The sequence below is a fragment of the Sus scrofa genome, chromosome 16, assembly GCF_000003025.6.
Source record: "Sus scrofa isolate TJ Tabasco breed Duroc chromosome 16, Sscrofa11.1, whole genome shotgun sequence".
NCBI classification, from domain to species: domain Eukaryota; kingdom Metazoa; phylum Chordata; class Mammalia; order Artiodactyla; family Suidae; genus Sus; species Sus scrofa.
Genome location: NC_010458.4, coordinates 24,114,476 through 24,126,993, shown reverse-complemented (window position 1 = coordinate 24,126,993; position 12,518 = coordinate 24,114,476). Strand labels below are relative to the sequence as shown.

At 39.3% G+C, this 12,518-nt stretch overlaps 1 protein-coding gene across 5 annotated transcripts in view; it reads left to right on the top strand.

The window, feature by feature from the left end:
- RICTOR (RPTOR independent companion of MTOR complex 2) overlaps positions 1–12,518 on the top strand; it is a 140,086-nt gene that overhangs the window by 123,026 nt on the left and 4,542 nt on the right. For all 5 annotated transcript variants that reach the window (XM_005672429.3, XM_021076929.1, XM_021076927.1 and 2 more), the window contains 3 exons: positions 10,093–10,248; positions 10,716–10,839; positions 12,327–12,465. In XM_005672429.3, the coding sequence (XP_005672486.2) occupies positions 10,093–10,248; positions 10,716–10,839; positions 12,327–12,465 (419 nt within the window). The remainder of the gene's footprint in view (positions 1–10,092; positions 10,249–10,715; positions 10,840–12,326; positions 12,466–12,518) is intronic.

The following is a 12,518-nucleotide window of genomic DNA, read 5'->3' as shown; positions in this document are numbered from 1 at the left end:
TGTTCCTTCGTCTTCAACCTTTTGGAAAAGTTTAAGGAGGATGGGTATAAGTTCCTCTTTGTATATTTGGTAGAATTCACCTGTGAAGCCATCTGGTCCTGGACTTTTGTTTGTAGGGAGTGTTTTTATTACATATTCAATTTCATTTCTAGTGATTGTTCTGTGCATTTGATCTCTTTCTTCTTGATTCAGTTTTGGCAGGCTGTAAGTCTTTAGAAAGTTGTCCATTTCTTCTAGGTTGTCAAATTTGTTGGCATACAGTTGTTCATAGTATTCTCTTATGTCTTTTTGTATTTCTGCAGTATCCATTGTGATTTCTCCTTTTTCATTTCTTACTTTGTTTTTTTGGGTGTTTTCTCTCCTCTTTTTGATGAGTCTGGCCAGAGGTTTGTCAATTTTGTTACCTTTTCAAAGAACCAGCTCTTGGTTTTATTGGTTTTTTCTATTGTTTTTTGAATCTCTGTTTTATTGATTTCCTCTTTGATCTTTATGATTTCCTTCCTTCTGCTGACTAGGTTTTGTTTGTTCTTCTTTTTCTAAGTCATTTAGGTGGTGGGTTAAGTTGTCCATTTGAGATTTTTCTTCTTTTTTTGAGGAAGGCTGTATTGCTATGAATTTCCCTCTGAGCACTGCTTTTGTGGCATCCCATAGATTTTGAGTGGTTGTGTCTTCATTATCACTTGTCTTGAGGTATTTTTTAATTTCCTTCTTGATTTCCTCATTGACCCATTGGTTTTTTAGTAGCATGTCTAGTACCATGTAGTTAGTTTTTTCTCATGTCTTTTCTTGTGGTTGATTTCTGTTTTCATGCCATCATGGTCAGAGAAGATACTTGAAATAATTTCTATACTCTTAAATTTGTTGAGGTTAGCTTTGTGCCCCAGTATGTGATCATTCCTTGAGAATGTTCCATGTGCACTTGAGAAGAATGTATACTCTGATTTTTTTGGATGTAATGTCCTAAAAATGTCGATTAAGTCTACCTTTCCTATTATGTCATTTAGGATCTCTTACCTTAATTGATTTTCTGTCTAGAGGATCTGGCCATTGATGTGAGTGGGGTGTTAAAGTCCCCTTCTATTATTGTATTCCCATCAATTTATCCTTTTATGTCTGTTAGTATTTGTAGTAGGTATCTGGGTACTCCGATATTAGGGGCATATATATTGACTATTGCAGTATCCTCTTCTTGAATGAATTCTTTTACCATTAAATAGTGTTCTTCTTTGTCTTTCTTTATCCCCTTCATTTTAAAGTCTGTTTTGTCTGATATGAGTATTGCAACTCCTGTTTCCTGTCTTGTCCATTGGCATAAAATATCTTTTCCCATCCCCTCACTTTCAATCTCTGTAGTGTCCTTTGCCCTAAGGTGAGTCTCTTGTAGACAGCAGGTTTTTGCTTTTTTGTTCAATCTGCCACTCTCTGTCTTTTGATTGGAGCATTCATTCCATTGACATTTAAGGTAATTATTGATAGATATGTATTTATTGCCATTTTAAACCTTTCTTTCAAGTTGTTTCTGTTTCTCCTTTCTTCCTTTCTTTTTTTGGTTGGGTAGTTTCTGTTTATGTTATGCTTGAGTACTTTTCTTTTTAGTTTTTGTGGATGTAATGTTTGGTTTTGATTTTTGGTTGCTCTGTTTTTTAAGTATATTAACCCCTTCTAGTATCTGCTTGCTTTAGCCTGGTAGTCATATAGGCTGAAACACATTATTTAAAAAAAAAAAAAAAAAGTCTATATTTTCTTACTTTCCTTCCCCACAGTGTATGATTTTGAAGTCCTTTTTTAACATCTTCATGTTTGTCCTTTTTCCTGTTCCTTGTGTTTATCATCACTTTATTTCCCCTTCTATTTTAAATGATACTCTTGCCAGATAGAGTATTCTAGGCTTCAAATTTTTTCCTTTCAGAACTTTAAATATATCTTGCCACTCCCTTCTGGTCTGTAGTGTTTCTGTAGATAAATTAGCTGATAGGCTTATGGGGGTTCCCTTAAAAGCTTTGCTTTTCTCTTGCTGCCGTTAGAATCCTCTCTTTAACTTTTGCTGTTTTTATTATAATATGTCTTGCTGTGGGCCTATTTTGGTTCAACTTGTTTGGGGCCCTCTCTACCTCCTGTATGTTGATATCAGTTTCCTTTAGATTTGGAAAGTTTTCATACATAATTTCTTCAAATATATTTTCAATTCCCTTTTCTTTTTCTTCTCCTTCTGGAAATTCCTATTATGCATAGATTGGCCTGCTTTATATTATCCCATAGATCTCTTATATTGCTTTCATGTTTTTTCATTTGGTTTTCTGTCTGCTGTCCTGATTGGGTGATTTTCATTATTCTGTCTTCTAAGTCACTAATTTGTTCCTCTGCATTATTCATTCTGCTCCTTAGTGCCTTTAGTTCAGTTTGTGTCTCCACAAGTGAATTTTCTAATTTTTCTATGTTCCTCCTTATATTGTCTAGTTCCTTTCTAAAGGAATCTGCTACTACTGTTCATATCTGCTCTTAATTCCTTGATGTTCAGCCTTAATTTCTTCAGTATTTTCCTTATCTCTCTTTTGAACTCAGTGTCTGTCAGACTGCAGAGGTCTGTGTCATTGTTTGCTGCTACGTGTGAATTCTCCTGTTCCTTTAACTGGGAATGGTTTTTGAGATTCTTCATTTGCTTATGCTTTTCTTTTTCTGTGAGTTTAGGGAAGCCAACCTATAGTTTTGGAGGGCTACTTCTATGCAAGAGCACTCCTTTGTATTTTGTGGGGGGTTACTATTTATTTTTGGCATGGGAGTTTGAATACTTGCTGTCTCTTTCTTTGGCATGAGCAGGCCCTTATCCCCAGGGTGCTGAGCATGTTTCCAGGGAGAAGGAGGCAATGGATAGGACTAGTAGTCAGTGCCTGGTTGCTGGATTCTTAACAGTAGCAAGGACCTTCAGGAAGGTGGCGCAGGCTACTCCTAGTTGCAGGGCCCTGGGAAGTGGCAGATTTACAAGGTGCCCAGAGCATTTGGTAGTGGCAGCAGCAGGGTGTGTGAGTTCCCAAGGGAGTGAGAGCAACAACAGCTAGTGTTCTATTGCACTGTCCTCCTCTGAGGTGATTGGAACCACAAGTGGTACCTGTTCAGGGACCCCTAGAGGTTGCGGGGCATGCCCACCTCTGGAGTCAGTGATAACTGTGGTGGTTTGCCCTGGCCACCTGCAGACCATGCAGAGCACCCTGTCTCACTTAGCTCACACAAGAGGTGCTGCACAGGCTGCTCCTAGTTGCAGGATCCTGGGAAGTGACAGAGATCAAGTGTGTGAGCTCTGCCTGGAGCGTTTGGCAGTGGCAGCAGCAGAGCCAGTGTGCTCCAAGGGGTGCAAGAGCAACAACATGTGGTGTTCGGTCACAAGGCCCTCCTCTGTGGTGAGATGATTGGGGCTGCAAATGGTGCCTGTTCACAGACCCCAAGTGGTGGCAGGGCATGCCCACCTCTGGAGTCAGAAATAACTGCGGTAGTTTGCCCCCGCCACCTGTAGACCCTGCAAAAAAGCACTTCATCCTGCTTAGCCCCCACAGGAGCCACTCCTAGTTGTGGGTTCCTGGGAAGGGATAGTGATCAAGCATCTGGGCACTGCTCAGAGCATTTGGCAGTGGCAGCTGCAGGGTGGTTGTGTTCTCAGAGGAGTGAGAGCAACAACAGGTGGTGTTCCGTTGCAATGTCCTCCTTTTTGATGCCCTCTGCGGTGGTTGGGGCTGCAGGTGGTTCTTGCTCAGGGATCTTTGGTGGCAGTGGGCCACGCCCCCGCTCTGGAGTCAGAGGTGACTGTCATAGTTTGCCACTGTTACATGCAGACCACACAAGAAACACCCTGTCCTACTTAGCCCATGCAGGAGGTACTGAGCCAGCTGCTCCTAGCTGCAGGATCCTGGGAAGGGACAGTGATCAAGTGTCTGGGCACTGCCCAGAGCGTTTGGCAGTGGCAGCTGCAGGGCTGATGTGTTCCCAGAGTAGAGCAACAACGTGTGGTGCTTGGTTGCACTGCCCTCTTTGTTTTTTTGCCAACCCCTGAGGTGACTGAGGCCACAGGTGGAGCCCACTTACAGGCCCCCAGTGGTGGCAGGCCACACCTCTCTCTGAACTCTGCCACATGTAGATCACGCAAGAGGCACCGTGTCGCACTTAGCCCCCTGCTGCCCTTAGCCCACACAAGAGGTGCCTGGCCACTCATAACCTGCACAAGAAGCGCCCAGTCTCCCATAGCCAGAGCATGTGGCTTCTCACCACCCAGAGCCTGTACCAGAGGCGCCCCGCCCTCTGAGAGCCCGCGCAGGTGCGCATACAGGAAGATTCCTACGGTGGTCTTCCCCTTCTCCTCTTGCCCTCCCCAACACTGGAGCCTTGCTTTTCCTGCTGGCCCAGACCTCCTCCCAGTTCCCTCTGCGTTCTACTCCCCAGCCTGTAGCACACTGCTCCTTAGCCTCTCAGGCTGTCCCCACACTGCCAACCCTAGTCATCTCCCTGGGACTTACCTCTGGAGCCTGAGTCTCAGTGCCCAGCCCCCACTCATGCATCTCAGGCCGTGGTGTCCAGGGCAGTGGTGCCAATGATCTGGGTGGCTCTCACTCTGCTTTGCCCTCCTCAGTCCAGCTGCTGCGCTTTTCTTGGCAACTTTGAGGTCTCTCTGTCTTGGATGATCTCCCTTTTGGTTAGGTGGCTTCCCAGGATGTGGGTTCCTTTTGTATTTCACAGATGCCTCTCAGGAATGCTACTCCCATCCTGATTCCTTCTCTCTCTCTCTCTCTCTTTTTCTCTTTTGTTCTACCCAGTTATGTCAGGAGTTTCTTGCCCTTTTTGGAGGTTTAAGTTCTTCTGCCAGCATTCAGTTGATGTCTGTGCGAGTTGTTTTACATGTAGGTGTGTTTTTTTGATGTGTTTGTGGAAGAAGGTGAGTGTGACCTCTTACTCCTCCACCATCTTGATCCCCTTTTCTGTTTAATGATCATTTTAAATGGACACATGACTTGAACACAACACTTTTCATTCTTTAAAACTTTCAGGTGTTCCCATTGTGGCTCAGTGGTAGTGAACCCAACTAGCATCCATGAGGATTTGGGTTCAATCCCTGGCGCCGCTCAGTGGATCTTAAGGATCTGCTGTGGCTGTGGCTGTGGCATAGGCCAGCAGCTCCAGCTCTGATTCAACCTCTAGCCTAGGAACTTACATATGCTTCAGGTGTAGCCCTAAAAAGAAGGAAAAAAAAACTTTCAGTCTGGTGGTAGTGTTGGTAGTGGTAGTTCAAAAAATGTTAAAGCTCAGAGGAGAGGCTGTTAAGACATTTCATTTATTCTGTGTCTGCCACCTTCACAGTTGTCTAGGCATCGTATCTTTTAGTGTGAAGGCAAAATGTTGGCCTTTCAAAATTTAGAATTACATGTTTCTTTTGGCTCTGCTTTGTATATACCACCACATTTGCCCTAGTGTAGCTAAATGAACTGAGAGTGGGAAACCTAAATGTGTTAGACCAATACATCTGTGAAAAAGAGACCACTGGGGGGAAAAAAATCAGCCAAGGGTAATGGCAAGATCAGTCTCAATGTCTGGGTTATTAAATTTGACAATATGTAAGGAATGGATAGAAACTACACTGGGGAGGGGAGGACCCTAAAGAGAAAGTGGTGGTTTTCAAAATTATCGTAGCTCCAAAATCCATGTTTCAGTAGAAAACTATACAGAAGATCAGTGGTATGCAGATGAGGGTGTAGGGGAAACCATGAAAGGGCACTCCATCTACCTGTCCTTGCCTGGGTATATAATTGGGGGTAGAGGAGGCTAGGAAATGCTAGCATTCCAAGGAACACTGAAGACCACGAATGTAAACATAAGAAAGCAGTGAGTTTGGTGTCTAGAAGACCTAGGCTCAAAGCCAGACTGTTCTGTCTTAGTAGTTCTTTGATCCTCAGCAATCCACTTAATTTCACTGAGCTTTACTTTTTAATTTTTTCTTAAACCTCTAAATGGAAATAATTATACCCACCTTATGGTGTGGTTTTGGTATTTACTGACATGTGTGATTAGTGTTCAGTAAGCTCTCTGTAAATGGTACATACACTAAATTATTTTATGTTAAAAATAATATTCTTTCATAAATTCTGATGGAATGCTCTTACTGTGCTCCTATGGAAAGTCTCCTGTTCATTTCATCTAACATCCCTGCTGCCCAGGAGAAGTGGTTATCAAGTGAGTGTATATATATGTATAGAGAGAGAGAGAGAGAGCACTCCTCACAGGAATTCTTAATTTTTTTCATAAATAATTATTTCAGGATTTCCCATAAGCTTTATAGGGACTTGACTGCTTTCTGGTAGGAAAAATTTGGCTTATGATGTTTCTGAATTAACCCATATGGAGACATATCTATATCTATCTATCTATATATATATATGCTTGCTTAGAACTTTTTATTCTTTTCAACATATAGTGGCTGGAGCTGGTATCATGCTCAGATACAGGGAGTAAAGAAGTTATCCAGTCCCTTAGAGTCTGGTCGGTCCTATGCTTTTATCGTCTCCATTTTTTATTAAACAATAAAATAAAGCTGAGCTCAAATATTGTTAATTAAAAAGAGAGGAAACAATAAAAGGAAACAACTAAGGTTAAGAAAGTAAACATCAGGAATTCCCATCGTGGCTCAGTGGTTAACGAATCCAACTAGGAACCCTGGGGTTGCGGGTTCAATCCCTGGCCTTGCTCAGTGGGTTAAGGATCCAGCATTGCTGTGGCTGTGGTGTAGGCTGGCAGCTACAGCTCCAATTTGACCCCTGGCTTGGGAACCTCCATATGCCGCAGGAGTGGCCCTAGAAAAGGCAAAAAGACACACACAAAAATAAATGTCAATCACAGATAAAATGGTTCCGTTTATGGGCATAATGCTTCATTCAAATTAAAAGCAATCTTGAAATAAAATGTCTTGAATAAACGTTCATTGCATTGACTACTTTTTAAGAGAAGATTGAAAAAAAGGTCCCTAGAGGTAAATTTCATCAACCTAGTATGCATGGTTTTGCTTTCACCAGAGTCATAGACATTTTATTCCATGCAGAAGAAGTTGGAACTAGCTGTTCCTTTCCCAATTTCAGGAATTTTTGATTCTCCTTCTCCTAGAATATACACACTTATAAATAATGCCATTATTCTACCAACATGTTTTTTTAAGTATCCATTTAGCGCATGTAATTATTTCACTTAAAAATTTATTCATATGGTTACACACACAAAAATACCCCATGTAGTAAGAGCCTTATTTTGGGGATGCACTGGGAGTGTGGGATGGAAATACTATAAAACTGGATTGTGATGATCATTGTACAACTGTAAATGTAATAAATGTAAAACAATGAAAAAAATTTTTTTTTTTTTTTTTTTTTTGTCTTTTTGCCACTTCTTGGGCCGCTCCCACGGCATATGGAGGTTCCCAGGCTAGGGGTCGAATCACAGCTGTAGCCACCGGCCTACGCCAGATCCATAGCAACGCGGGATCCGAGCCGCATCTGCAACCTACACCACAGCTCACGGCAACACCGGATCCTTAATCCACTGAGCAAGGGCAGGGACCGAACCCGCAACCTCATGGTTCCTAGTTGGATTCATTAACCACTGCACCATGACGGGAACTCCTGAAAAAAATTTTTAAAAAGCCTTATGTTATCATCATACTTAGGATGCTGTTTCACATCTTCAGATGGGACAAACTAATTCTTTTGGAACCTGGCTTAGTAAGAAATGTGTTTTGTTTTTTTTTGTTTTGTTTTGTTTTGTTTTTAATGAGAATGAATGAGGTCTTTAGAAATACAGTGTGATTCTAACAGTTTAGAAATATTAGGAATCATCACTGGTAAAAGGTCAGGCTGAAATGAATTAGTTTATAACTTTTCAGAAACATCATCACTGAAAGAAGTATAGTTTCCTTACTGTTCCCTGTGCTGGAATATTTTGTCATTTTACTTCCTGGGAAGCTCATCAACAGAGTCAAAAATAACATATTCGTCTCATACCTAGTTATTCAGCATTACTAGTTGTGAAGTACATCTTTAGTTTTTAAATCTTTTGGCAGTAGTTTTATTTTTAAAATCAGTGTGTAACTTAAGTAGCATCTATTAAGTACCTGACAGATGCATGATTTCCTTAATAACCAAAATATTAAAACTGTGCTGAATTGATAGATCTTTTCTGAGGAACCAAAGCATATTCTGTTCATATTATGTAAATATTAATTTTAGAAGTGCTTAAAGATAAGATGACATAGTGATGTCTGTGCTACGGAAAGCGACATTGTTGTAGTGACAACAGTCAGTAGTCTTTAGGTAGTATGTATTGACATTAGTCTAGTTTCATGGGCTTTTAAAAAGCATACTCTGACCATGTGTTATAGAGGAAAGAGGACTGGACTAGCTATCAAAAGGTCTTACCTTCCAGCTGAGTGTGTCCCTCCTCTTTCTGAATCTCTTTTCTTAGTGTTTTAAGGTTGCATGATTTTCTGGGTTGCCCAGTGTTACCTCCTTTAAAAGGATAACCAAAGACTTTCTGATTTTCATTTTCTCTAATCATTTAGCTTTAGGTTCTCCAGAAATTTTTAAATAAAAAATATTGATATCTTTTAGCAGCACTAAGATGTTTGGTTCACCTTAAAATCCAGTCTAGTGGTATACCTTAGCAACATGCATGGTAGTAAATTTAACTCTACAAAAGGAACTGGTAAGCCCAGGGTGTATGATTCTTATACTGGTAATTATTAAATGAGGGGAACAGCAAGTCTTAGAATAATACATACAGTATAATCCCACTTATACACCTGAAGAGCAAGAGAGAAAATTTTTATTTTTTTCTCTTAATAATGATTTTTATTTTTTCCATTATAGCTGGTTTACAGTGTTCTGCCAGTTTTCTGCTGCACAGCAAGGTGACCCAGTCTCGCATACATGTATACATTCTTTTTTTCTCACATTATCATGCTCCATCACAAGTGACCATAGTTCCCAATGCTATACAGCAGGATCCCATTGCTTATCCATTCCAAAGGCAATAGTTTGCATCTATTAACCCCAAATTCACAGTCCCTCCTACTCCCTCCCCCTCCCTCTTGGCAACCACAAGTTTGTTCTCCAAGTCCATGGTTTTCTTTTCTGTGGAAAGGTTCATTTGTGTTGTATATTAGATTTCAGATATAAATGATATATGGTATTTGTCTTTCTCTTTCTGATGTACTTCACTTAGTATAAGAGTCTCTAGTTCCATCCATGTTGCTGCAAATGGCATTATTTTGTTCTTTTTATGGCTGAGTAGTATTCCATTGTGTCTGCATACCAGATCTTCTTAATCCAATCATCTGTTGATGGACATTTAGGTTGTTTCCATGTCTTGGCTGTTGTGAACAGTTCTGCAGTGAACATGCGGGTACATGTGTCTTTTTCAAGGAAAGTTTTGTCCGGTGCATATTGATATCAGTATGCCCAAGAGTGGGATTGCTGGGTCATATGATAGTTCTACGTATAGTTTTCTAAGGTACCTCCATACTGTTTTCCATAGGGGTTGTACCAGTTTACATTCCCATCAACAGTGCAGGAGGGTTCCCTTTTCTCCATACCCTCTCCAGCATTTGTTATTTGTGGACTTATTAATTAATGATGGCCTTTCTGAGTGGTGTGAGGTGGTACCTCATAGTAGTTTTGATTTGCATTTCAAGAGACAAAAATTTTAAATAGCAAAAGATCTGAATTTTATATATATAAAGAAAAGGATAGGGTATTTAGTTTAGGGGTGGGAGAGGGATTAATAAAGTACCTTCATTTTTTATTCTATATACATCTTTATTTGAATTCTTTAAATAAACACATTTATTTATGTATTACTTGTTAATACAGAAAAATAAAATCTTATATATAAATATCTTTAGAATTCAACAAATTTCATTATCTGAGCAGTCTAGATTTACTTTGAAAATCTTTATCATGGAAAATAGTTACTGAAAACTGGAAAGAAATTACAAGGAATCATCTCCTGTATAGTATAAGCCTAGGAAATTAAGCCATTATACTATGTTAATTGAATTAATTTTTTCTTCAGACCTTCAAGACATTCCATATTCTGATTGGTGTGAGCAGACTATCCATAATCCCTTAGAAGTAGTTCCCTCTAAGTTTTCGGGCATTTCGGGATGCAGTGATGGAGTATCTCAGGAAGGCTCAGCCAGCAGCACCAAAAGCACAGAATTGCTTCTAGGTAAGTTTTCAAATTCAAATCCAAGCCTTGTTAATAAAACTATACTTTGTTGTTGCTGATAAATAATGCTAATTAAAGTTGTCTTGGAGTACCCTTGTGGCTCAGTGGGTTAAGGATCTGACATCACTGCTGCAGCTCAGGTTGGTGCTGTAGCATGGGTTCAATCCCTGGCCCAGTAACATCCACATGCCATGGGCACTTCCACAAAGAAAATGAATGAATAAAGTTGTTTCAAACTATGATGAGTCAGTTTTAGTGAAGTATATTTAGCCAACTACTGCATCTATATGAGCTGGTATATTAGCTATCTGCCTTCATTAGAAATAATTTTGCCTCCAAAATGATTGGCAGATTATGTGAAATTTATCTCAGTTTTATATCTTTAGGTAAAGTTTAAAAAGAAATTCCATGAGTTATAATCATTTTCTATTGTGATAGAGATAAAATACTTTAATCTTCCTTTTCAGGTGTTAAAACGATTCCAGATGATACACCAATGTGCCGTATACTCCTTCGCAAAGAAGTTCTGAGATTAGTCGTTAATTTGAGTAGTTCAGTTTCAACTAAATGTCACGAAACTGGGCTTTTAACGTAAGTAAGCTGTGAGCGTAAGTATCCTTTGTTCTGCTTTTTATGGAAAAAAAGATACTTGAAATGCTTCAGAAGTTAGACTGATTAGCTTACATCTGTAGTTCTTCACTTCATGGCCTGTCTGAGTAAGGCTAAAGTTTCTTCATCTACTTCAACCAAACTAACATAGGGTAACAAATTGAATGAAAAAGCAGGTATGTGAATCCAGCTATCTTCTATTAAACGAGACTTTAAAGAGATCTGTAAAAATATAAGATAATGCTACACCTATCACTTTTTTAGTTTTGGAAAATAGTTATTTTTCATTAAAGTATATGTATGTATGTTAACATATTATGAGTTTATTCTTTTAAATGAATTAGTATTTTGAAATTTTCTCAATTTAAATTTCTTATATGTTAATTATTGATGATTGTGGCCCACAAAAATATTTGGGGGGGTTCTCAATAATTTTTGAGAAAGGAGTGGAATTCCCATTGTGTCTCAGAGGGTTAAGAACCTGACATAGTATCCCTGTGGGTTTGATTCCTGGCCTCACTCAGTGGATTAAGGATCTGGCATTGCTGCCACCTGTGGTGTAGATTGCAGGAGCAGCTCAGATCTGGTGTGGCTGTCACTATGGTGTAGGCCTGCAGATGCAGCTCCAATTTGACCACTAGCCCAGGAACTTCCATATGCCACAGGTACGACCATAAAAAGAAAAGTAGGGGAATCCTGAGACCTTAAAGTGTAAGAAAAGCCGGCCTACATAAAAATAAGTGATATCTTCCTGGTTTAATTTTTCCCTAATTTTACTCCTTTCTTTTAATAAAAGTTGCAAAAATTTTATCGCTTTTCTAAATCATAGCAACATAATAAAAGAAAATTCAGGCCGTCTTCAACATCTTTGATTTGCACTGTTTAAAGCAGTGGTCCTAAAAAATGCACTTCAGGGTCTCCTGTGAGGCTTTACAAAAAATAGTAATATAGATGCCAAGGTCCCACTGCAGACCTCCTGGTCAGAAGCTAACTGTGGTGAGTCCTTAACCTGTGTATTACTTCGCCCCACTACTGCTTCTGAGATGCTGTCCTAGCTAAAAGCCACCATTTAAAGGTTGAAAGATACTCAGAGATAGCCCAGTCAAGGATATTAACAACTCAGTCTAACTTTAAAAACTTACTCCTATTTTAAAACTTAGTTTTGAAAATATTTGAGGTATTGCAGGCTGATAAATTTTGCAGTTTTTCACGGCAGTGAAAAGGAATATTTCTTACTCTCCAAGAGGTATTTGAGTTTTTATCATTTTAAGAGATAACCCAAAACTTAAAATAACTAATTTAAGTGCGAGTTAGAAATATTTACTATTTTGTATTCTTTATGCCATCACCCCAAATATGCCACTTAATATCTGGAGGAAAAAGATACTTAAAAAGCCATATTTTGAAGGAAAGATAGGCAAGTCATTATTACAGTTTTTATCACATCCCAGACTTTTCTTTCATTTTAGAATTAAGGAGAAGTATCCTCAAACATTTGATGACATATGCCTTTATTCTGAGGTTTCCCATTTGCTGTCACACTGCACATTTAGACTTCCATGTCGAAGGTTCATACAAGAATTATTTCAAGATGTACAGTTTTTACAAGTAAGTAGGATTTATACCTTGGAAATTTATCTTTAAAAAATAATTCTAAGTCA